This window comes from Cornus florida, unplaced genomic scaffold (assembly GCF_030987335.1).
Source record: "Cornus florida cultivar Cherokee Brave unplaced genomic scaffold, ASM3098733v1 CherokeeBrave_3.0.0_Hap2_Chr11, whole genome shotgun sequence".
NCBI classification, from domain to species: Eukaryota; Viridiplantae; Streptophyta; class Magnoliopsida; order Cornales; family Cornaceae; genus Cornus; species Cornus florida.
This window is the reverse complement of record NW_026775581.1, coordinates 127177214-127201159: the sequence shown is the minus strand read 5'-3', so window position 1 is coordinate 127201159 and position 23946 is coordinate 127177214. Positions and strand designations below refer to the sequence as shown.

The window sequence follows — 23946 nt, the reverse complement described above, 5'->3', positions numbered from 1 at the left end:
TATTATGAAGAGAAACAATGGCAGCCAGCCAGGTCCATTGCCATTTGCCACCATTACCGTATCTGATATCTCCCATATAAGTAATCTACACAATCAAACTGGGTCAGGCAGACATCTGCATTTCATCGGAAATAGATGTATATATATATATATATCTTGGAGTATTTAATTTGACCTTTAGCACCTGTCCCGAGTGCTATATTGGTTCACCAACCGGATGGATATCATCATACAATCCAACATTTTCTCAAATAAGATGATTTAGGCCAATTAAAAAAAAAATTCCTTCAGATTTAAGGTTGATCTTATTCCAGCAGTGACCCAGTAAGTGGGTGGGAAATCAACACATTAACACCTCAATTAAATTTTGTTAGACTGGTGGAATTGAGCTACAATAAAATTAAAGTAAATTGTACTCAAAAGGTTAAAAAATACAGAATCATAAATATTTCAAATTAGCACCCATGCTAAAGCTGTGCAAAGGTAATTATAGACGTACCCTACCAGCTGTTGATTCTTTTGAGTCATCATCTTTGGTTGCATAACCCCATGCTGAGTTGAAGATGCTCTGGACCAGATAGCACTACTCAGAGAGGCATGACACATCAGTTGGACCGTAAAGTAGAGATGCAAACGAGTGACGTATCAGTTGAATCCAAAAGCCCTCTCCACGAGCAGGACATTTTATCTATTCCTTAGTTCAGTAACTACTTGAAGAAACATCCAGCAGATTTGAATGTTTCCAAGTACTTTACCTATTCCCCAATCATCTGATTGCATAGAGGCTCTACGGCACAGAAACCATGCAACAACAAGAAAAAGAATAGCTCGACATTGGTGGTATTCACAAGATGGCATGTCTGACCTCTTGTTGACTTGCTTATGCAGTATTACATTCAGCTAGCAATTCGATTGGAAGGTCATCACTCGGTTGCATGGTCGTGGTAAGAAGATGATCAATTTACAGTTGATTGGTAAGAAGACCATGCTAAGGTAGCCGTGCCAAGTGTAATAGCAGCAGAAACAGAACCCCACACCCACCTCTGCCTTTTCGTCCTTTGTTGCCTCAGATGCCGTGTCATCTCTATACAAAGTAAATAGCAGGAAAACATCAGAACTATTTATAGTAAACACAGAAAAGATGCACGCCACAGCCACACACACATCACTTCAACTCGACTCAAACTCAACCCAACTTTACATTAATTTGGTCAGCTTAGGTCCGATCTATTTATGTATATCTATATATATATATATATATGATACTATAAATTTAGGCAATTCACTCAACTCTAGGATCATCTATGGTAAGATAATCTCTCTCTCGGATTTCTCACAACAAAAAAAAAGCAAAAATAAGAAAGATGATGACTTCTCCACAAACCCTACTATTCCTCAATGGCTCAACCTATCTCTCAACCTTATCCATCGTCTCACCTATAATTGTTCCAATCACAGAGACTCATTTTCTTCCAATTCCATTGCCACAATCCATTCTCCAGAATCCTCGAAGCAAAACCTAGTGCTGATTCTGCAGACACATGCACACAAATCAATTTTAAACTCTTATCGTCAATTTTCACCAATCCTTGAATTTCAATTATGTTCCATTGTGACCAAAGGTTATAGCGGAAATAGTTTTCGGACATACGAAAATATCTAAACTCCGATCCTTATGCATTGAGATTGCCCTTTAAGAGGAAAGAATGGAAGAGAAAAGAAACAAAACTAGCATTGGGGGTCCATGAAAACTGGCACCTCAAAAGTGGGGTAATTTAGATACAAGTACAACAATAAAAACCAAATATAAGTGGGGCTATGAATGAGGATCATATCTTCTGACCAAATCAATAAAGTTCTTAAGCTTTCTTGTCTCTTCTCTCTTCCGGAACAAGTTGAGTACATTGCATCCCCCAATAAACAAACTTGGACTAGATTGCGATCACCTCTTTTTCCCCTATTTTATTATCTTCTCTTCACTTAACAAACTTGGACTAGTTTGTTTTACTGTAATCTATCTTCCAGCAATTTTTTTTATTTTTATTTTTTATTTTTTATTTTTTTTTATATGTTCAGCAAAAGTCTAGGTGAATTCCATCAGGTAAGTTGTATAAAATAATTTATCAAAAATTAATGGATAAGTTATTTTTGTTAGGTTTTAATATTTTTTTTTCTTTGTACATATTTTACGACAACCAAACATCAAAATATATATATACATATATATATATATATATTTTTAAAAATATTTTACTTCAAAACAGAAGAGCCTAAAGAACATGCTATTGAAGTCAACAAACCATCTTAATTTTTTCTTCAAGAAATCTACATGCTCCAAATAAATAAAAAATAGAAGTAACATAAATGATATTCGTATTGCAAGCAGGGTTGGTTCCATAAACTTGACTACGTTTTAACAAAAGAATAAATTAGTCCATGAAGTACAAGCCGGAGAAGCAGTTGTAGGATAACAAAGACTGATGCGAGTCCATGGCTCCATCTCCATGCAAGCATAACTATCAGAGATTAGCCACCTAAGCCAGTAATTTTTTTTTTCCCGACAAATTAGGGGAGGGACTCGAACACGGGCACACCCAATCAGAGAACTAAGTGCCTTACCAACTAAGGGGGTAATGACCTCACTTTGGATAATCGAAGACCAAAAAATTTTGCCAAATAAAAAAGTGACGTGATCCACGTTGACGTAATGCCAAGGGAAAGGGAAAGAAGATACCTAAAACTAACACCAAAATAGTAAAGAAAATACAATACTGTGCGGTACCCAACACCGTGGCCTAAGAGCGATTCACAATGAATATTACAGTACCTGACTCCAGCTATTGAGAAGATCGATGACAAGCTTCTGCAATTTCCAACTTGATCACACTACCAAATAAGAAACATCATCACATAATCACTTAATGCACACTAAATCATGAGTTTCCAATTACACGATCATCTTCACTGCAATTTGTATCGAGTGCAATGGAAACACAGCATTATAATGCTCGAATTGGCCCTCCATATCCATAATGCTTCAGAAGTCCTTCATCTTGCCGCCAATTTTCTTTTACCTTCACTTCAACCTGTTCGATAAATGAGTTGCCTTGAACATGTCATTTCCAACTCAAAACTATTAAAACCGACCACTTGGAACAATTGGCAGCAAGAAATCAGCAGGCTTAAATCACTGTCACTGACAGTATGGTCTGCACTATTTAGTTGGGAACTTGGGATACCAGTAATTCTTAATTAAATATATTCGTGACAACCGCTCAGTGATAAAAAAAAAAAAAACTTAAAATTTGTTGGTACCTCCAAAAAAACCTTCTTCTGCAAGAAATCTTCAATGTCAAGCCGAGCAGCTGTAGCCAGTAGTTTCAGACCTTTCCCATCCTGTAGAAATTCAGAACACACGTGATCACAGACACACACATATAATTTCAAACATGCCATTCCAGTTTCAAATAATATAGGAGGATTCTCAACATTTCAATATTTTGAACACTGTCACATCATTCAACAAATAGGTTAAGCATCTTGAAAGTGTTTTGGGATGTCACTATAATTTCAAACAAGACTGTCATCGATGTCTGATCAAATGTAAAACCTTTTCAAGGATTAGGGTGAATTACACTGTAATTTCCAATACAAACTAAAGCTAAATATAAAACAAACGATGACAAAGGTAGACACTAATGAAAGAGATTTACAACATAAAGCATAGAAATTTGGAAGTTCAAGCAGTCACAAAGTTCCAAGTCTGGACTTTTTCTTTTTTAAAACCCAAGGAATAGTAGTCTTATAGATTCCATACAGGCCTAGTAATAATACTACATGCTACCATGCAGATAAAATAAGCATAGGCCAACAGAATATCTAGAATTATTGTAGACAGCCCATTCCTTGCACTACCATGTGACCAATCACAGCCTACCATGTGGTTTGTCACAAAAAAAGATACGGTCTCCCTGCCTAGAGACACAGGCCAAAGTATTGTGTCCCAAATGCCCAATTCAAACGTATTCTACTTCAAGAGGCTGTACCTTGCTCCTAGACAACTGCCAAGTGTGTGTGTGTATTAGATTTGATGACCTTAATTTGGTAACTGATTAGATGGATTTCAGGGAAAGCAGTGCAACTCTCACCTGACACAAGAATCTAGCCACTCCAGCTTCCCTAAGAGGATGGAGAATTCTCCATTATCCCCAGGATGATTTCCACATCATTGTTGATGCACAAACTACTTTGCAGTTTCAGAGTAACTCCACTATTGCTGACCCTACAAGTCCTGCATCGGCTCCCTTACAGGCCTTGCCATGGACAGCTCTGTAAGCCTAGTGATTGGCTCCAGACAGCAGTATATCTGAGCAGCCAACCACTTCCAATACCACACATCTGTGGAAGTCCTAATAAAGCACAATTGGCCTTGGTCCAAGAGGACTAAATCCTAGATACTTGGTAAGGAACCTTTTGACTCTTGGTAACTTCCTCTTTCATGAAATACACCTCCTCCTCAGTCCTCCCCTCTCCTTAAGCTGCTCAACTTCTTGTTAAAGCCAAGACAATCTCAACAATCTAATCCCACCAACAGGCCTGTGGCCTAGCGGTACAAGGCCCCTACTTCCCAAAGGAAGGTTAAGGGTTCGAACCTCAGTGGAGGTAGTGTGTGTGAGTACCAACTAGTAAAAAAAAAAAAAAAAAAATCTAATCCCACCATTTCATGAGAACACACAAAGAAGCCAATTATTAATTCATATTAAAAAGTATCCCATTGAAGAAAGCTTTAACTTACCTTTCCGATGAGGATGATCTTCTGTGAGTTTTTCTCAACAATAATCTCAACTTGAATAAAATCTATTGCAGTTGGTCTAGTTTTGTAGTTGACAACGTTGACCTGTACAATTCAAAGATTGATCAACCACACTTCTTTGTTAGATATAAACTTCTGAAAAAATATAAACAGCACCAAGTGAAATTTTAAATAATAATAAGAAGCTTTAGGTTTTCAAAAAATTTAGGTATACCTGACAGGCATAAGGAACTTCGTCTCGGTATTGCATAAAGATTTTTTCTCTGATAATTTCAGCTACAAAAAATCTTTCTGGGTGCTCACTAGCAATATCCTGAGAACACAAGGAAAGCAATGGTAAGTTGTAATATGCAACAAACGATTTTTATATATCAAATTGTCAAGTCAAAAAAAGTAAAAAGAAAAGAAAATGTACAGTATATTCATCTTAAGATGAGAGACATGGATAGTCAGAAACAAGTAGGGAAATTAATTTATTCTAAATGATATTGGCTAGGTGATCAAAATTAAAGCCAAAACCCCATAAGTAAAAGCTTCAGTCATTGCCAAACCTACAACCGTTGAGATCTTTCACAACATATTCCTTGATGCATTTTTATGTTCTCAAAATTTATCCCAAAAAAATTGTAATGGACTAGAAGAAAATGTGGAAGGCATTTTGATCAACCCATTCCCTGCAAGGCTTGTCATGCATGTCCTATTTAATCTAGAAACTCCATATATAATGATTTCAAACAATTCTCAAAAAAAAATTTTAATACTACTGTCAATGAAGTATATACTGCACAACTTGTTTATTATAGGGGAAAGAAATGTCAGGTCACAGTTTTTTTTTAACATTTCTCTATGTGCTCTGTGAAACTTCTTAATATAACCATCAGGTGTCTTGGGTACCTTAATACAAGAGAGGAAGAAAAAGGAAAAACTGAGAGAGCATAATCCCTGTCAAGGGTTGCTCTAATCTCTCAATATCATTTCTAAACCAAACTGAAATTACAATTTTATCCCTCTACCTTATATCATTTCTCAACACTTTCACTCAGGCTGGAGTACAGTATCTATCATTCCCAGATTGTTACAAAACTCAGAACCCTTCTTTTCCCAAAAACTCAGACCTTTTACGTTATGACGACAAAAAAAGGGTCAAGAAGAAAGGAAAAATAGAGGAGGGGACAAAATGTGTTTGCCTAATTGGATATCTGCTCTTCTGTCATATCAAGTATCTATCCTGCCTGGAATAAGAGAAAGGAAACGGAAGGAGCAAAACCTGAGAGACACTCCATTTACATTATTACTATACCAATCTGAAAGTACAGTTTTACTCCTTTGTCATATATTATTTCTCAACACTGACTCAAACTGAGGGTGACTCGATTACAAATCGAAGTAGCCAATAGAAATTCCAGGGATAATCTAGGTCATCTATGAGCTTTACAAAGCAACATGTAGCCACTTCAATTTCACTTTTTATCTTGATTTAGCTTCCAAAGTAACATCTAATCAAACTAATTCGAGGACTTGTAAACGCCAGCATTTGAACAACTAATCTTAGATATATGCAAGTAATTTCACCAAAAATCCTGCCAGCTATCAACCTCATTCAACCCCTCTCAAGGCACACGGTCTTAAGAGTAAAATGAAAGATGCTTAACCATATCTGTTTTTAGGGCTCACAGGCACTAATTTGAAGCTAAACTTAAGACTACATCTATAAATTTTTGTATATTCATCAGATGGAAGAAGTTTAAGACTAACATAGTGTGCTTCTTTCAGTCATGAACAACCAATATAGAAATTGACATAGTTCTTATGCTACAAGTTCAAATTGCTTCCTTCCTTTTCTATCCCTCTTCTGAGTTTTCAATTTTTATTTTACTTTTCGTTTTCATCATGTACTTTTGAGGAGGCAATGTGCCTTGCATCATGGAATACAAACAACCAAAGGGTTCAAGTTGTTAATTTCCAACAGTTGGTAAATGGTTACACTGGAATTATGATAATTAGAAAAACATGCTTTTAAAAGATTACCAGTCTTCATCTTTCAAGGAGAAGGAAGACAACAAGAACAAAAGTGGACTCGTTACATACCTTCGGATAGTAAGCTGGCCCAACTGGAAGTTTTGATAGTATCCAGTCCTTGACATCATCCACTCCATGACCATATTTAGCACTCACTGGTATGACCTCATCAACAACGGTGAATTTCTCGTACCACTGCAAGATATACAATGTCGAATTAGGATACAACTTAAGTACCCACCTTATGCCACCAGTGAAGAGTGACCATGGATTTCTGTTATGACGAGAACAGTATTTGGGACCTATAAATTAGAGATTATAAACATAACATTCCATATACCAGTTTTTTTTGTTTTTTTGTTTTGTTTTTGTTACATTAACAATGATACGTCAAGCTACAAAAAAAAGTGTAGCTATTCAGGCTACACAATAATAGATACTGACAAGTTCTAACCTCAAGTTTCTTTGCCATTTCACCAGGTTTGATCAGGTCCCTCTTATTCAAAACCAGTAATTTCGGTACCTTATCTTTGAGGTTTCCCGCACCCTCTTCCAACACTTCATCAATCTAAAAGCAGACAAATATATTTAGGAAAGGGAGACAATGTTTTAAGAACAATTTTTCCAGATGAAGAAGCACCTTTTGGGGATCCTTACACGCATCAACAACCACCAAAACACAATCTGCATTAATGGCAGCGCTACGGACATTGTTCATCATCATAGAATCCAATTTGTGCAATTTCTTCTCAATAACTCCAGGTGTGTCATAAAGAATCATCTACAAGTAAATCACAGCTAAGACAAATTATTTTAAATAGCATGATGAGATATTTCTTGCATGGAAATCCACACAAAAACAAATTGTGGAAGTAAACAATGTTTGGGACATAAAATTCAAATCATAAATGGCAATGACACGTATGCAGTGGGATACAGCACGAGGAAAAATTATAAATTAAAGTCATATGGAAAAATACAGTCAGAACCTCTGAGAGGCAGCAGGGGGCTTTTCTGTGATACTTCTAATTTCTAAAAGAGTGACGTACTCGTATCATACTTACGGATATGTGTTCGATACTTTCTAAATGTATCTATAATTATAAATTTATTTTTTCTTTCTAAAACATATTGATGGGGAACATGATATGATTCAAATACATGAGTTGCACATGCTTCAACATTACTTTTGGAGAAGAGGGAAAGAGAAATAACATTAGGGATTTTAGTAATTTAGGGTTTTTATGCTTATTGTTACTTTTAATAATGTTTGAATTATGGTATTTTTATGTTTTAGGATTTGCTTAATAATTTGCCTATTTAAAGGCTTCTTTGTAATTTGAGAACTCAGTTTTGGAACATTATTGGATTATTGCTTTCTCTGAGTTCTCTCTGTGTTCTTTTACTTCTCCCATTTATGTTCCTGCTTTTCTCATCTATTCCGTCTATCCTGCCTATCTATTCACTCTGCTCTCAGCCCCCTTCGTCTGTTTTTTCATCCCCTTCTTCTAGTTTATCTCTTCTTCTATTTTCTCATCCCTTTATTTCTATCTGGTTCCTACTTGTCCTTCATCACATATCCAATACTTCTCAGATATTTTGATAACTTCTTACTTATAAAGAAAAAACATATTCAATATTTCTCAGATATTTGATAACGTATCAGATAATTTTCAGATACTTTACAATACATATTTAACAAGTTTTGCACATTAAACTGTAACTTTTCAAGAATAATATCATAGTATAAATTATAATTGTGAAGAAAAGTTCAAAACATCTTCAAAAAAGAAGTATGGTTGAGAATTTGAGATGTATATCATGACTAATTTAGTCCAAATTTTTATCCACGCAACATAACTCTCAACTCCTATCTTGTTGGTCATAGTATTTTATAAAGAATTGTTAATAACAATATATATTACATAATAAATTACTATTTAAATTTATCCATCGACACTTATATATATATATATATATATATTGATTTTTATACATATTTGCATCTATAATATATATATATGTCATGCCCTTGTCATATCTATATCCAATTTTTTAAGAAATTGTCATATTGTTGTGTTTGTATTTTGTCGTATCCGTATCCCATGTCCGTGCTTATAGGGGCCTTTCATAAACAGCAAAACTCAATACACGGGTCAAGCTGTAAATAGTGAGACAGTCAGGGAAAAAGTGAACCTGCCTAAAGGTTTCCAAAGCACAAATGTTTCACTCCTTGCAAACCAAAATAAGACAGCCACGAGAAAACAAAAATATACTCTTGGTCTATGTTGTGGAACATGTGTTCAAAAGCATGAAACATGTACCAAATCTATCAGATACGAAAATTTCTTTTTATTTCTTTCCTTGGTTTTCTTTTATGAGACTAACATAATAAAAAGAGTACAACCATATAAGATTTAGGATTACTTAGTAAATTATAAGTTTTTCTGGACATTAGCCATAGTAGAGGTCTGCAAGTCAAAGTTTAAGTCAGGTTATGCTGTTGAGTCTTTATAAGCAGACTTTATACGAGGTTTTTCTGGTCAAACTGTTCAGTATCTGAATATGCAGTTCATGTCATGTTAAGAGTTAGATTACTTGAGAGTTTGTATATAGCTTTAAAATGCTTTAAATTCAATTGGGCTCAGCTCAGAGAAACTCAGGGACTGTGTGATGCAATTCTAACCCAAAGTATGATGCCTAGAAAATCTAGTTGTGATTTGCCTATCCTTCTACTCTACTTATTCTCTTAAATTTTCTGCACTTTAAAGCCATTAAGACCCTAATTTGTTAAATTTATTATTTGATGAGCACTAACCCTTTCCCCATTTCACCATTCAAACTTAAAACCCTAAAAACAGCCCCTAGTTACTGAATACAGTACAAAACCCCACTATAAAAAACAGAACTTTGCCTTTCCTTCTTAGAACACCAAGACAATAAACATTTCTCACATTATATACAGATGCTAAAAAACAAAAACCCAATAGCCTGAAGCGCAAGAGAATCAATTATAATCTGCCCTAAAGAAGCTTCTACAATGCTGTCCTTAGTGTCCTATATCAATTTTGGTAGAAGAGCTAGTACGAGTTTTATCCATGCTTGTCCCAAATTGGGTGCTCTACCAATCTGTTTCTACAATAACATTATTCGAGGCCCACCCTTCCATCATCTTCAACCCTTCAAAGGCCAATGGCTGTCTAAGCACATTTTCACGCACATCCCAGTATTAAAGGAAGAGTCCATACCACATTCCCCGTATTCAATTGTGATATGCTCCAAGCAATAAACCTTTCTTTCCAGAACCTTTCACGTCCCTCTGATCAACTGGCTTCAACGTATTCCATTGCCAACCTAATGACAGTCTCTCTTGACTTAAAAAACATCATCAAATTTTGCTCAAATATGGCTTCATTGATCCAATTGCTCATTTTCCAAGATTCCAAGGCAAAATAGTTGATCATTTGATGTCCCTCATTCCCCCTGTAGGTCCACAAGGGTGATCTGAGTGGTTCCTGACCAATTGAGTCCACCTTAATGGTTGCTTCAGATGTTACTGCTTAGTTTTTCTACCAAAGAGAATTAAGTATGTGCAATATAAGTAAAATCAGGCATGATCACATCAAACATAGAAATTTTCAAACCTGATACTCTGGGCCAGAACATATACCAAGGATTCGATGCCTCATAGTTTGAGGTTTATCTGTAACAATTGAGAGCTTTTGTCCTATCATTTGGTTTGATAGTGTACTCTTTCCAACATTTGGCTTCCCAAGTACAGCCACATATCCTACATTTGCCACAAGAAATTAAAGGTTACTTAAGATATATAGAGAAGTTATAGCAAAAGTCATCAACAACAAGATGGGAAAGAATGCTGCCCCATCTTAATTTTACTGCCTTGTTAAGTAGGGATCTCATTTCACTTCTTTTTTTCCCTCCTCTTTCTATTTTCCTGCACTTATTTTTAGCCCTTGAATATAGCTTATGGTTTCAAAAATGAGCACACAACAGCTAAGCAATATTATGCAGAACGTAAGAAATACAAGCATCATATCAAAACTTTTCTGCACTGAGGCACTTTAAAATACAAGTTTATAAAAACCAGTACCAGCAAAAATATAAGATATACAGATACCCCTTCCCACAAGAATATATTCCATTTTTCCAAGGCTATAAATGTCAAAAAAATTAACTTCTATTCTGATTTTTTGTGTATTCCTCTGCTAGATTCTTACAAAGATTAGTTTGAGAGAATCCACTGACTAATGCCCTTCTTAAGTATGGCAACAATTTCCTTTTGACAAGGTAAGAATGCCAGCTTTAGTAATCCCAATGCAAAAAAATTATACAGATATGGAACATAAGAATCTCCTCCTTGTTCTTATTCTATGGGTAAATGAATTTAAGAATATTAATACTAACACTATATTAAACTAGACAAGATCAAATCCTTTGATGGAAATTCAAATGGTGATTTATCGGAAATCTTTTTAATATTAGGTTGTTCATGGTAAGCAATTGCAAACAGATCTCTAGGGAAGTTTTCAAGGCTGCTAGATCAATTCATAAAGATGGCTGATCATGTTGGCTCTGGTATTGGTTTCAAGAGCCAATGAGCTGATGGTGTACCCCCTCTCTCTCTGTGGAAAAAAACCTTGGTGATTTCCACAGTAAAGTTGTAAATGGCATCATGATCATTGTAGCTAAAAGGGAGGGAAGTGGGGGCTTTCTAAAGTCTTATAGGACAGTCGGGCAGAACAGCTAGGGCAGTTCTTGAAGAAAATAGCCTCTATGTAGTCACTAATGAATATTGAGGAGTATAAAGAAAATCTAGTCCTTATTAGGTGTGGGGAATTTGACAGCAAGTGTTCTGTCTCTTTCTTTTTGGTAGGAAAAACACACACCCACTCTCAACCTTCAGTCAAGGAAGAGGTGAAACTACGTCGATTACACCATTACACCATTACTCGGATCAGTTTTTCTGCCATATGAAACAAATCCGAAAGCTGTAATAATTAGTTAGGAGAAAATTTAGTTGAGGGAACTTAATTCACATGAATTACTGTTTGAATTAAAATGTCTTAATTAATTAGAGAATTGGACAGTAACTTGCTAGTTGGTCACATGCCAGAACTATACTGCGTTTTCTTGCAAGAAATCTTAGGCCTATTTGGTTTGTAATTCAAAAAACAGTTTTAAAAAATTCAGAAAATAATTTTCAAAAAACTGAATCAAGTATGAGTTTTCTGTTTTTAATTTTCTAAAACCCAAAAAACTGTTGTCAAAGTCAATCGTCTGTCTAATTCAGCTATTTATATTTGTTACGTTAGCATTTGAATCTGTATGTATGGAATCACAGAACTCTCTTTTTTGTCAACTGCACCGCTTACTTGCAACCGCATAAATATAGGTTGTTTCATTTATAAATATTTTTTGGAAGTTAAAAGTGTATAGTTACAAAACAAGCGATATACTCGGCCCAATGAACAGAGCCTGGTACGATTAAAGAGGGACCAAAACTAGATTAATGAGAAGTGCAAGGCACATTTAGGTAAATTCAGGTGCAAATTTAGCACAGCATGCGCAAGGAATAATCTATTTTTTTTTTAGCAAATCAAACGAACTCTCTTAGTAGAATAAAATGCATTCATGTGCGCGCGCGCGAAGGTGTAAGAGCCTAAAGGGCATGTAATTTATGTAATGGACTCAGGAACTCACACTCATTATAACCATTCACAGCGGTAAAACTGTAAATAGAGAAAAAAGAAAAAATTCTATGTGACCATTTTCTTAAAAATTACAAAGACCTTTGACATATGGGGACAAGACACCTTCCAACTACAATCTGTCAGAGACATTTCAAGTTTAATGTAACCCACCCCAAAACCCCAAGCCAAATATACCAAGTTATTGACATGTTTTCATGCAATAATTTAACACCAATGAAGCTCAAAAGGGTTGTCAATCTCATATATGATGGACCCTGATGTTTACACCTCAAAACGGGAAAATTTCTCACAAAAATATAGTTTCCATAAGAATTAGGGGCAATATCCATTGAAGGATGTGCTGCACTTTGGAGAGTCGGAATTTTGATCATTTGTATACTAATTCATTGATCATTTCAATTTCTTACACTATATACTATCCTCAATAAATCAAGAGCATCCTGGCCAACTTCTATGCATAACATCCGTGTTTGCAATATTTCCATGAACAAATACTTTGGGCTCTCTGAGCTGCAGTAAATGAATAGACAAATGTTTTGCAGTAAATGAATAGACAAATGTTTTGCAGTAACTGTATTATGCAAATAACATTTTTGAGATAAAGCAAGACCACTTACCAGCAAAATGGGTGGAAAGCCATTGTGAAAACGAGCTCTAGAGAACTCGTTTATAGTAAATAAACACTTGAATCCATTCATTTTGGGGTACTCACTATCATACAAAGAAAAATATATATATTGGGAATCAATTCAAAAGAAGAAAGAAAAAAAAAAAATGAGATTAGAGATTCAAGATTTGCTGATACATTTCAGACTAGTATGTAAAAAAATAAAAGGAAAAGGTAATCGATCTCAAGTCTGCAAATTTTTATTAGTCTAGAATTGCAAATATGCGTTTGCAACAATAATCCATCTCTGTTATACTTTGGCACCTCCAATCCACTGAACAACCAATCGAGAGAGAGAGAGAGAGAACAAATGAAGGTCCATTACAAGTGTTGGTTCCGCCTATGTACGGAGCTGGAAGGGTTGCACCGGAAATAAACCTAACCTTAGACATTATTTGGCAGAAATTGTCCAGTTTTGAACTTGAACTCGTCTTTCAATACAACAATTAAAACTTTTTCCAATACACCAAGTATTGAACGACCCCTTACAAGATCACCCATATGTGACCCTTTTCTTACATGCACCTTATTCACTAACATAGCCCTGCTCTCCTTGTCATGTGCATTCAGCCTACTCTCCTCTCACTGTTTCCATTTGCACACTCTAGTGTGCTGACAGGGAGGGGGAATACCCATGTAGAAAAATGGAATCTTTGTAGTACAATTGAACATTTTTGCCCACACATACCTTCCTTTTTCATGTACAGGGATATTATTTGCTACACTCTAATTGCATCAGTGTACTACAGAGTTGGGACGACATCTTAAAAAATAAATACCTGAGATGGCCGTAGCTAAATTTTTTTCCATAAATCACATCTGTTTACGCATCATGTTCTGGCACACATTTTTAAGACAAAAAGATAAAATAGAATGATGACAAACTCACTTCAGAAGATAGGTGAAATTCCTTTGGCAAAATTCATCCAGATGCATGTCTTCTTCTTTAGAATACCTGCATTACAAAACAGTATAACCATGAACTGAAAAACAAGCACTGCAGATCATAAAAGAATTTGAAACTGTTGAATTCCTTCCTTATTAATGTGCTACATTCTGGAAGCTGTTGAATTGATGGTTGATGAAAAGACAGATCACAATAAGCTGTCACAGGGATGTAACCTGGCCCTCACAATGATTCCTTAAAGATGCGGCTGGTGAAGAAACTACACTTTTTTCTTTTTTGTTTTTAATTTTTAGAAAAGTAAAACATGAGGAGAAAGAGAGGAGAAAAAAGACATAAGAAAAACATATGTAGGTTTTGGTCAGCCTCATTTCTTATCTGACATTGAAAAAAAATTACAATCCAAGCCTTTTAGTTCCCATCCAAAATTAGAGAATTTCTATTTTCCGTTAGTTAAGAGTGACAGTGATGAATATTCCTTATCTGACCATGAAAAAAAATGCATTTCAGTTGATTAGTAACAACGCACATTGACAGTCACCTGTTTTCCTACATCCTTACTGCCATAGGCAAAATAGTTGATTGCTATTAAAAAGCGTCAAATACTTGAAATGAGTAAAATAATGATGTACAGTGTTTGAGATTGATACAACAAATTCTATATTGACATTCCACAGCAGTGATTACGTTCCTGCATAGAATATTGACTGGGTACTAACATAAACTTTCCAGGTAAATAATACTAAACTGTTGCAATCGTAGGTTGGTGCTCAAACCTTATATCAGCATCTAAAATGTTTAGTATAGGTGAGTTCTACAAAGTTCTATAACATGTAGTGTCCTTAAAAGTCTCACTTTATAGGTTACTAAATCATCGTGTCAAATACCAACGCTCATACCAACAGCAATGCAAGGTAGCTTTTGACCAGTTCTTAAGGAATGATTACTTTGAGTGAGTGATGACAGTTAAGTGTTCCGAAAGGAACATTATGACAACTGCTGCAACCTAAAGCATGCAAAGCAAACTCAATTTGAAGAATAAAGTGAAAGGAAGGAAGGAGAGAAGAAAAGAAGAAGGAAAATGAGACAAGGGACAAAAATTCTCTTCAATTGAAAGAATTCTTACTTAATATGCCAAGAGAATGGTGTTTTTTAAATATATCAACCATACACAGCTTGTCATAATTATATTGAGCCCCATTCCAATACTTTTACAGAATATATAAGTAGTTGGTTTCAAATTTTGTGCTCGTGACATGCTCAAATCTCATGGGATAAAGTACTAAGAGCAGTGCACATAACAACCAAGGGCATCTATTTTTTCACATGACTAGGAACTCCATTTTGTGAAGGAGATACCAAAACCATTTACCCTATAAAAGTAAAACCAACTTAATCAGCCATCAAATCTAAATAATATACGACTCTAAAAGTTACAAGAAACAGTCTTTCCTCAGAGCACACTTCAAAGATCAAAACACAACATACAACTCCCAAGTAAATCTAGGGACAAAGGGAATGCAAAAACAAGCCAACAACACCACCTGCAGAGGAAATGTTACAACATAAACTGTAAAATCTCTCAGTTTTTCTACTTATCAAAAAAAAAAATCTTTCAGTTTTTCCAACAAATCGTGTATAACGTCCAAGATAAATAAATATATCACCATGACTATTTACGACTTGGTACTTACACCCAAGGGACGATCCACTATTTTGATATAGATAAAACTGTCCTAAGAAACCAGTCACTGAAATAGATAAAGACCGTCATGGAATTTAAGAGACGATACAAATAAGTCGAATCAAGTATACCTCCATGGGAAATCATTTTCACAAAAGAGAGAAATTCCATTCATCGCTGAGAAGGAGTCTATGTGGACCCACTGTTCATTTGAATTGTTTGTGGCATAGCCTGCCAGAACAATCATATCAATTTTCACTGAATAATGCAATTCAAATACACTCACACAACCAGAATTGAATGCAAATGCAAACTAACAACTTAAACACAAAAATGATTTCTGTATCTGAATAGTTGGCTAATATTGAAAATGTAGATGATTCAAAAAACTATTCAAGATTGACAAATAGTTAGATGAATGTACACTGTCTCGGCTTCTTTTACGTACATACTGAATGGTAAAGCACGTCAATTGCTTTACAATATATTTGTTGTATAATAGTCTGTAAAATATTACTCCAAGACTCGCACCAACTTTCACAATACTTTCTATTTTTAGGTGACAAATATTATGGTTTGTTAGACGGCTCCGATTATCTTCTTTACATATCAGAAAGAATAAACAATATAAATATATATATATATATATATATATAGAGAGAGAGAGAGAGAGAGAGAGAGAAGTTAGCAGGACCCTTTCTTTTGAGTAGTTCACCTCTGGATATATTAAACCTTTCAACTTGTCTCACTAAGTATGTTTTAAGGTTCATTTAGTTATCTTATTAAAGCTTTACTTGGAGACAATGTTATACAGATTTTACATATAAAGCTCCTTATAACCACATGATTTTGAAATACCAATAACCTTTCAATTGTTTTTGCTCGCTCAAACCTAGCAACACACATATAAAGTTGTATTTGGTTTCAATCAGAGTAGTCAGCTTTGCAAACCTTAGAAGTAGCACTAGTGGGAGAATACCATTACCTTTTTATCTTAACCTTTTTTTTTTCCCCCTAGTTGGTACTCACACACCCCCCCTCCAAGGAATTGTTTGCAGCTAACACGAATCGATCCTGAGACCTGATGTTTCATGAGGCACCAGGGCCCAAGTCTTTTCCAACTAGGCCAACCCCTTGGTTTATTTATTTTTATCTTAATCTTTCCTCTCTCCATCTATTGCAATTCATTATTTGTAAATTATTTTTCATCTACTACTAATTCCTTAATTGCACATTTGTACCTCATTCAAGCTATGATAACAAAGGAGATCGTGCAATAGAAGGATCTTCTTCTAAGTATGTATCATGCCTTCAAATGTAATTCCATGGTCGAATGCATAGTTATTAAAGGTGCACTTAAGCAAGCAGGTCTTCGGAAAGGACAAAAAACACACATCAGCATTTAATACACAGAGAATGTCTACTTCGTGGCAATGAACACAATGGCTTATAAGATGCTTGTGTGTGTGTGTGAGAGAGAGAGAGAGAGAGCTCACCCATCCGATGCAAATCTTTTAGTGCATAACCACTAGGATAGTTCTCATATGATGCCATAAACATTATAACGGTGCACACTAGACTACAAAATGAACAATAAGCATCGACAGATGAAGTAATTCAAATTTCTAATGACGGAATGTGCATACTCATCCAACCTGACAATGAGCATTCCCAGCAGAGCAATATAAAGCGAGTTCCAGAATCTCTTTTTCCTATTTTGTAACTGTGAAAAGTTGAAATCAGAAATTAATAAAAGTTTTCTACAAGTCAAAATAGAGAAACTGCAAAATCCAATACCAGATTTCTTGAAAAATGAAAGGACATAATATTTGGGATAATTGAACATCAAGAAGCTACAATTACATTGAAAATTACAATACATATTTAACTTTCTAAATTTTCATCCAAGCAAGCCAGCAAAAGCGTTACATAAACACTTCTAGATGAAAGCCATATCCATTCAAAAAGTATCAAATCCAGATACAAAAAAATTTGGTGAAATCTCCTGGATTCTTCATTACAAGATTTGTTATAGATTCTAATAATACGAGATGGTTTTAAGACCATACTCAATGATAAAGAAAGCTGGAAGTCAACTAAATATCCATAACTCAGCAAAACCAATAGACAAATACTGAAACTGTGTACCAAGACAAGGATAGAACTAAAAAGGGAAAAAGGAAAAAATTTGTGAAAAGTTAAATGTGGCACCAATCTGGAACAAGAAGAGAGAAACTTGACTGAGATGGATGGTCCTTCAAGCTATCAGGACCTGAGGCCAACCCCAACCCCACCTCACCCATCAGCATCTGATTACTGTTTAAGGGCAGCTCGGATGATAGTCATGTGGAAGATAGATGACAAGACTAATTAGGAGTGATTAATTCAAGGCTTCAAGCCAAAGGTGCTAAGACCGACAATGAGGTCTTTGTGAAGTTGAGTAATAAATGTTTTACATGAGCACTTCACCACTAGGTGACATATCCATGTTAGAAATGACATGCAATGAATACGGATTTGTGTGTTAAACTGTTGAATCAATACATCAGCATCATGTGTGTCTAATAGAAGATTAAATATTCCTAAATAACTTAAGGTTCCCTCCTACCATAAGTATGAACGAATCTTGGAATTGAAATTGTTAAAACGGACATATCTTCACTCATTATCCCTTCACCAGAGTCTTCTACATTTGCTCAAACTCAGTAAAGCTAGCCTTCCACACCTCTTTCTGTTGGCTTTTCCATTCACTTCCTTTCATTTGTCGGCAAATAATCGACATTTTAATTCTTAATTTGCTCCCACCATTTTCCTCATCTAAACTCGCTCTAATAAATCTGCTATAAAATGGCATCCAGTCATCCTTCCGGCTTTCCCAACTCAAATTGGACAGCCAAGCAGAATAAATTGTTTGAGAACGCTCTTGCAATATATGATAAGGATACCCCTGACCGGTGGCACAACATAGCCAAGGCCGTTGGTGGAAAAAGTGTGGAGGAAGTAACGATGCAATATGAGATGCTTCTAAGCGACATCAAATGCATTGAGTCAGGCAAAGTCCCCCTTCCTAATTACAAGAGCAATGTGCGTAACAAGTAAGAGACAGTATCAGTAATGAAGAGCAGAGGTAACCTGCTAATGCCTCCTTTAAGTTTGAACTGGTAGGAAAGTTTTGGCAATTAACCAAAATGGATAATAGTCTATATCTTGTGTGAGGCTCATACTCATGTACCCCCATCCCCTGCATGTGTGATTAATCTATGGTATTCTTTTGCGAGTGGAACATTTTTTATGATAGTTCTGATGAGGGCTGATCGATATATAGCAGTAGAATGAACCACTTTTCAGAAGATTAAAAATTTCATGTTTGCAGAATTTAATTGTTCCATTAATATTGTAACAGTTCAAGCTGAAATGTGTGTGAAGCTCCTCTAAAGATCATAAATGATCCCTAGCAGAAAAGATCCGTACATTTTTCCTCTTAAGAAAAGATTTGGCATATTAAAAATTGAAAGCACCTTTTGTCTGAGATAATGTATGTTGAGTGAGATTCTTAAGATGACTCTCATACTAGGAAATTCTGAGCTCTATAGGTGGAGCATTCCATAAGTCAATTTAATCAGAAATCGGATTAGCTAGCTACGTTATATAAAATCCAATCAAGGATGTCACTAACATTCTCTAACAATCCAATTATGGGATCCTAAAGTTGCATTGAAATGTGGATTTAATTTGGATTAATGTGCCAAATTCATATCCACGCACAATTGATTCAAATTAAATAAAAACAAAGGTGTGATTTTTTTTGTTGTTGATAAGTTAGTTTGTGAGATATATAACTTCCAACATAGTTAACGTATTAAACACTTTAAACCATGGCAATACAGTGAACCACTTTCTATTCCATACATATGCAACCCAGAAAAAAGAAACGATCCAAAAGCCCATTTGAAGAGAGCAAATTAAACAATGAATCCAATCCATAATCTCGTAACCATATTGACCAAAACTATACTAATTCTTTTACACTGAAGTCAGTAATTCACAATTATGAATGTACAGAGCACCCTGTTCTTGTGTTTAATTACAAATACTGAAATCCATATATGCTACCACTAACTACTAAGATACCTCAGACTTGTTGATTGACGACTTGAAGCGACACAATGGCAGCCACTCTGCGATGCACTGGACATGGTAGATACGAGAGCATGCCATCCGAATGACTCGAGACCCAACGAGGATTTCATCCTTACATATAACACAGAGTACTTCCTCCTCCTCCTCACCATGATCATCAATGTCACCTTCAAATCTCACGGGCTCTACTGTCTCCTGAAAGTACTCCCTCATAGCTAGTTCCAACAATGACAATTCCAAATCTTGATCATGAGCTGTTTCCCTCACTATTCTTCCTATTTCCCCGTGGATCAAACCAAAGTCCGAAAATGATTTGGACAGTATCATCTGATTAACCTTCTGATGAAGTTGAAACCAACGTTCTACCTGCTCCTTTGCAAGGTTTATTGCTTCAAATTCAGCATGGGGTAAAATCAGTCTATTAACAATGTATATGTCCAATCTGAATAGCTTCTGACCGGAGTTGCAAAATCTATTGACCGTGCAACTAGCCACGTCCAAAACATGCAGGATTAGGTCGTTGGTGTTCTCCAACTCAGTTGGCTCACAGAGCATCTTCTCTAAAGGGAAGGGGATTTTCATGCCATGGATCATTGTGTAGAGCAAATCATAGGTGAAGTACTTGTATGGACGTCGTGATGAGATCTCTCCGATACCGTGTCGGGTGATGAGGCCTCTGGTTCTGCTTTGATAAGTCTGCTCCACACGGAAGTTGAATTCGACGTTGATGCAAGGCAGATACTTACCATCATCACCTCCGTTATTACCATAGCCGTTAACCCATACATAGAGCTTTTTTGTGGTGGCGGCCATAGCAGAGAAGAGGGCCGGAGATGGAGGAGAGAGATCAGGCGCAGATGGGGGAGAAAGATGATGCTCTATGGGCAGGAGTGCCCCTTGGATGCGAAGTATGGACCACAGTCAGATTTGAATTCTATTGGCGATTCGCCGTACAAAGAAGGCCTTTCCTGCTTGGGGTTGATGAGTGATCACTAAGAGGTAAGAATGAGTACAGCCAACTATACCTTCTCTTATAGGGTTGGTTTCTTGGAACTGGATCAGGCCAGTGCTCAATGAATGAATAAGTAAATGATTCGTCCCTTCTATTTGATGCGATGGATTCGACTTTCTATTTGTGACAAAGAAGTCATGCTCAGCAAGCGAATAAAAAGGAGTCAGGCGCAGATGGAGGAGAGAGGGTTAGGGAATTGAAGGCGGTTACTACTAATTTCGCAGAGAGGAGACAGATTAGGCGCAGATGAAGAAGAGAGAGAGAGGGAATTGAAGGCGGTTACTACTAATTTGGCAGAGAGGAGACAGATTAGGCGCAGATGGATAAGAGAGAGGGAATCGAAGGCGGTTAGTCTATAATTTTAGGAAATTAAAGTAAAAAGTTACCTTAATGGTATCTTGGTTTGGAAGTAAAAAAGCATAGGATAAAATAGGAAATCTCTTAATCCACTAATAATTTGTTTATTTATAAATTCCTCTTATATAGTTATTCTTTATTAATTTTTAATATTATACATATAAGTGGAGCTGATTACTATGATACCATTAATATTATGACATTACTCTCTACTTAAATAAAATTAATTCAATTTTTACTGTTTCATATCCTTAATCTTTTAGAATACTATCATTATAATCATTACTTGACATTAGAATTTGGAAAAATAAATCTAAATAAAAAAATTAATAAATTAATTGGAGTATCTCATATGCATGCTTATGAAATGTCAAATTAGTAACGTGTGCGTACTAATTCTCGTGGGAGTAAGATTCTAACTTAGGACATATCACTTGATCTAAAATTTTTGGACAAATTGTAAAATAAAAATCCTCCATTATTAGATAGTTGCGAAAAATTCTCTTATCAATATTTTTAGTAAAAAAACTCACCTCTATTATTTTCAGAGGTGTTTTTAACTAATGTCCATTTAAATGATTTCAAAAATTATCCTTTAATAGATTTTATTTTCAGAGGAAATATATATATATATATAGTTTGTGTCTACTAAGTGTGTTTTATGATTTTGGGGATTTAAGTGTATAGAGTTATATTGATAAGGAAACCATTTATTTCAGGCGTGAGAGAACATGAATACATCCAGAGGGAGAAAATGAATGAGAGATTTGAGGCATCAGAATTAGAATGAGTTGGTAACACGGTTAGCAAACGTATGTGTTTCTTGTGCCCCTAGGCTCAAATGATTATTGACACCTTTAAATTTTGATTGAACACACCACACCACTTCTCAAAAAATTGGCATCAACTCATATTAGGATTGGATTAACTGCCCAAATTGCATTTTAATAATATAAATTATTTTTACTCTGGTTTGAAAATTCTCATTATAAGTTGGGGATCAATTGAGCAGCATATTCTCAGCCGCAAAATAGAGATTTATGGAAGTAAATTTGAACTCCAAGGAACAATTAAAAGCCAATAGGTGCTTATTACCAATCAACAATTTTTTCATTATTTTCAAACTTTTTTTAACTTATTTTAGACTATGCTCTTCTCCGCCTTTATTCTTCCTAGCTATATAAACCCACAAGAGGACATGTATCAGCAACAAGACCAAACAGTACTCCATAAATGCCTGATTGATCGGAGAGGTGAAGAATCAGAAGCATCAGAAACTACTTCCCGCAAGCAAGCAGTGGGATGAGTACTCCATAAACCTCTACGTTGCAAACATCTTTTCTTCACCAAGTCTCTTCCAGGACGTGACACCTGAAACCAAGCAGTATTATGAAGAGAAACAATGGCAGCCAGCCAGGTCCATTGCCATTTGCCACCATTACCGTATCTGATATCTCCCATATAAGTAATCTACACAATCAAACTGGGTCAGGCAGACATCTGCATTTCATCGGAAATAGATGTATATATATATATATATCTTGGAGTATTTAATTTGACCTTTAGCACCTGTCCCGAGTGCTATATTGGTTCACCAACCGGATGGATATCATCATACAATCCAACATTTTCTCAAATAAGATGATTTAGGCCAATTAAAAAAAAAATTCCTTCAGATTTAAGGTTGATCTTATTCCAGCAGTGACCCAGTAAGTGGGTGGGAAATCAACACATTAACACCTCAATTAAATTTTGTTAGACTGGTGGAATTGAGCTACAATAAAATTAAAGTAAATTGTACTCAAAAGGTTAAAAAATACAGAATCATAAATATTTCAAATTAGCACCCATGCTAAAGCTGTGCAAAGGTAATTATAGACGTACCCTACCAGCTGTTGATTCTTTTGAGTCATCATCTTTGGTTGCATAACCCCATGCTGAGTTGAAGATGCTCTGGACCAGATAGCACTACTCAGAGAGGCATGACACATCAGTTGGACCGTAAAGTAGAGATGCAAACGAGTGACGTATCAGTTGAATCCAAAAGCCCTCTCCACGAGCAGGACATTTTATCTATTCCTTAGTTCAGTAACTACTTGAAGAAACATCCAGCAGATTTGAATGTTTCCAAGTACTTTACCTATTCCCCAATCATCTGATTGCATAGAGGCTCTACGGCACAGAAACCATGCAACAACAAGAAAAAGAATAGCTCGACATTGGTGGTATTCACAAGATGGCATGTCTGACCTCTTGTTGACTTGCTTATGCAGTATTACATTCAGCTAGCAATTCGATTGGAAGGTCATCACTCGGTTGCATGGTCGTGGTAAGAAGATGATCAATTTACAGTTGATTGGTAAGAAGACCATGCTAAGGTAGCCGTGCCAAGTGTAATAGCAGCAGAAACAGAACCCCACACCCACCTCTGCCTTTTCGTCCTTTGTTGCCTCAGATGCCGTGTCATCTCTATACAAAGTAAATAGCAGGAAAACATCAGAACTATTTATAGTAAACACAGAAAAGATGCACGCCACAGCCACACACACATCACTTCAACTCGACTCAAACTCAACCCAACTTTACATTAATTTGGTCAGCTTAGGTCCGATCTATTT

At 35.7% G+C, this 23946-nt stretch overlaps 3 protein-coding genes across 3 annotated transcripts; 1 reads left to right on the top strand and 2 right to left on the bottom strand.

The window, feature by feature from the left end:
• Nucleotides 1-270: 270 nt before the first annotated feature.
• Nucleotides 271-10641, bottom strand: LOC132287182 (GTPase ERA-like, chloroplastic; the record flags this gene model as incomplete). The annotated part of the gene is made up of 9 exons (XM_059789712.1): nt 271-1084; nt 2828-3086; nt 3316-3396; nt 4796-4897; nt 5028-5126; nt 6902-7027; nt 7287-7400; nt 7473-7613; nt 10477-10641. Coding segments are annotated over 8 exons (915 nt in total), but the record flags the coding sequence as incomplete, so codon positions are not given.
• Nucleotides 10524-21292, bottom strand: LOC132287181 (dol-P-Man:Man(7)GlcNAc(2)-PP-Dol alpha-1,6-mannosyltransferase-like). The gene is made up of 7 exons (XM_059789711.1): nt 19951-21292; nt 17475-17542; nt 15951-16050; nt 14121-14186; nt 13182-13275; nt 12972-13074; nt 10524-10622 (listed from the first exon to the last, which is right to left on the bottom strand). The coding sequence occupies exons 1-6, from the start codon at nt 20115-20117 to the stop codon at nt 12994-12996; spliced, it is 576 nt and encodes a 191-aa protein (XP_059645694.1). The 5' UTR covers nt 20118-21292; the 3' UTR covers nt 10524-10622; nt 12972-12993.
• On the top strand, nt 18667-18918 carry LOC132285689 (protein RADIALIS-like 3). The gene has a single exon (XM_059787880.1). It carries the CDS (start codon nt 18667-18669, stop codon nt 18916-18918), a length of 252 nt encoding a protein of 83 aa, XP_059643863.1.
• Nucleotides 21293-23946: the final 2654 nt, after the last annotated feature.

Bases quoted from the DNA above. Each gene is read 5' to 3' on its own strand.
- LOC132287181 (XM_059789711.1), bottom strand. From the start codon at position 20,117: ATGATCATGGTGAGGAGGAGGAGGAAGTACTCTGTGTTATATGTAAGG. The intron at 17,543-19,950 runs GTATCTTAGTAG...AACTTTTCACAG, and splicing joins CGTCAATCAACAAGTCTGAG to TTACAAAATAGGAAAAAGAG. The intron at 13,276-14,120 runs GTGAGTTTGTCA...TTTGTATGATAG, and splicing joins AATTTCACCTATCTTCTGAA to TGAGTACCCCAAAATGAATG.
- LOC132285689 (XM_059787880.1), top strand. From the start codon at position 18,667: ATGGCATCCAGTCATCCTTCCGGCTTTCCCAACTCAAATTGGACAGCC.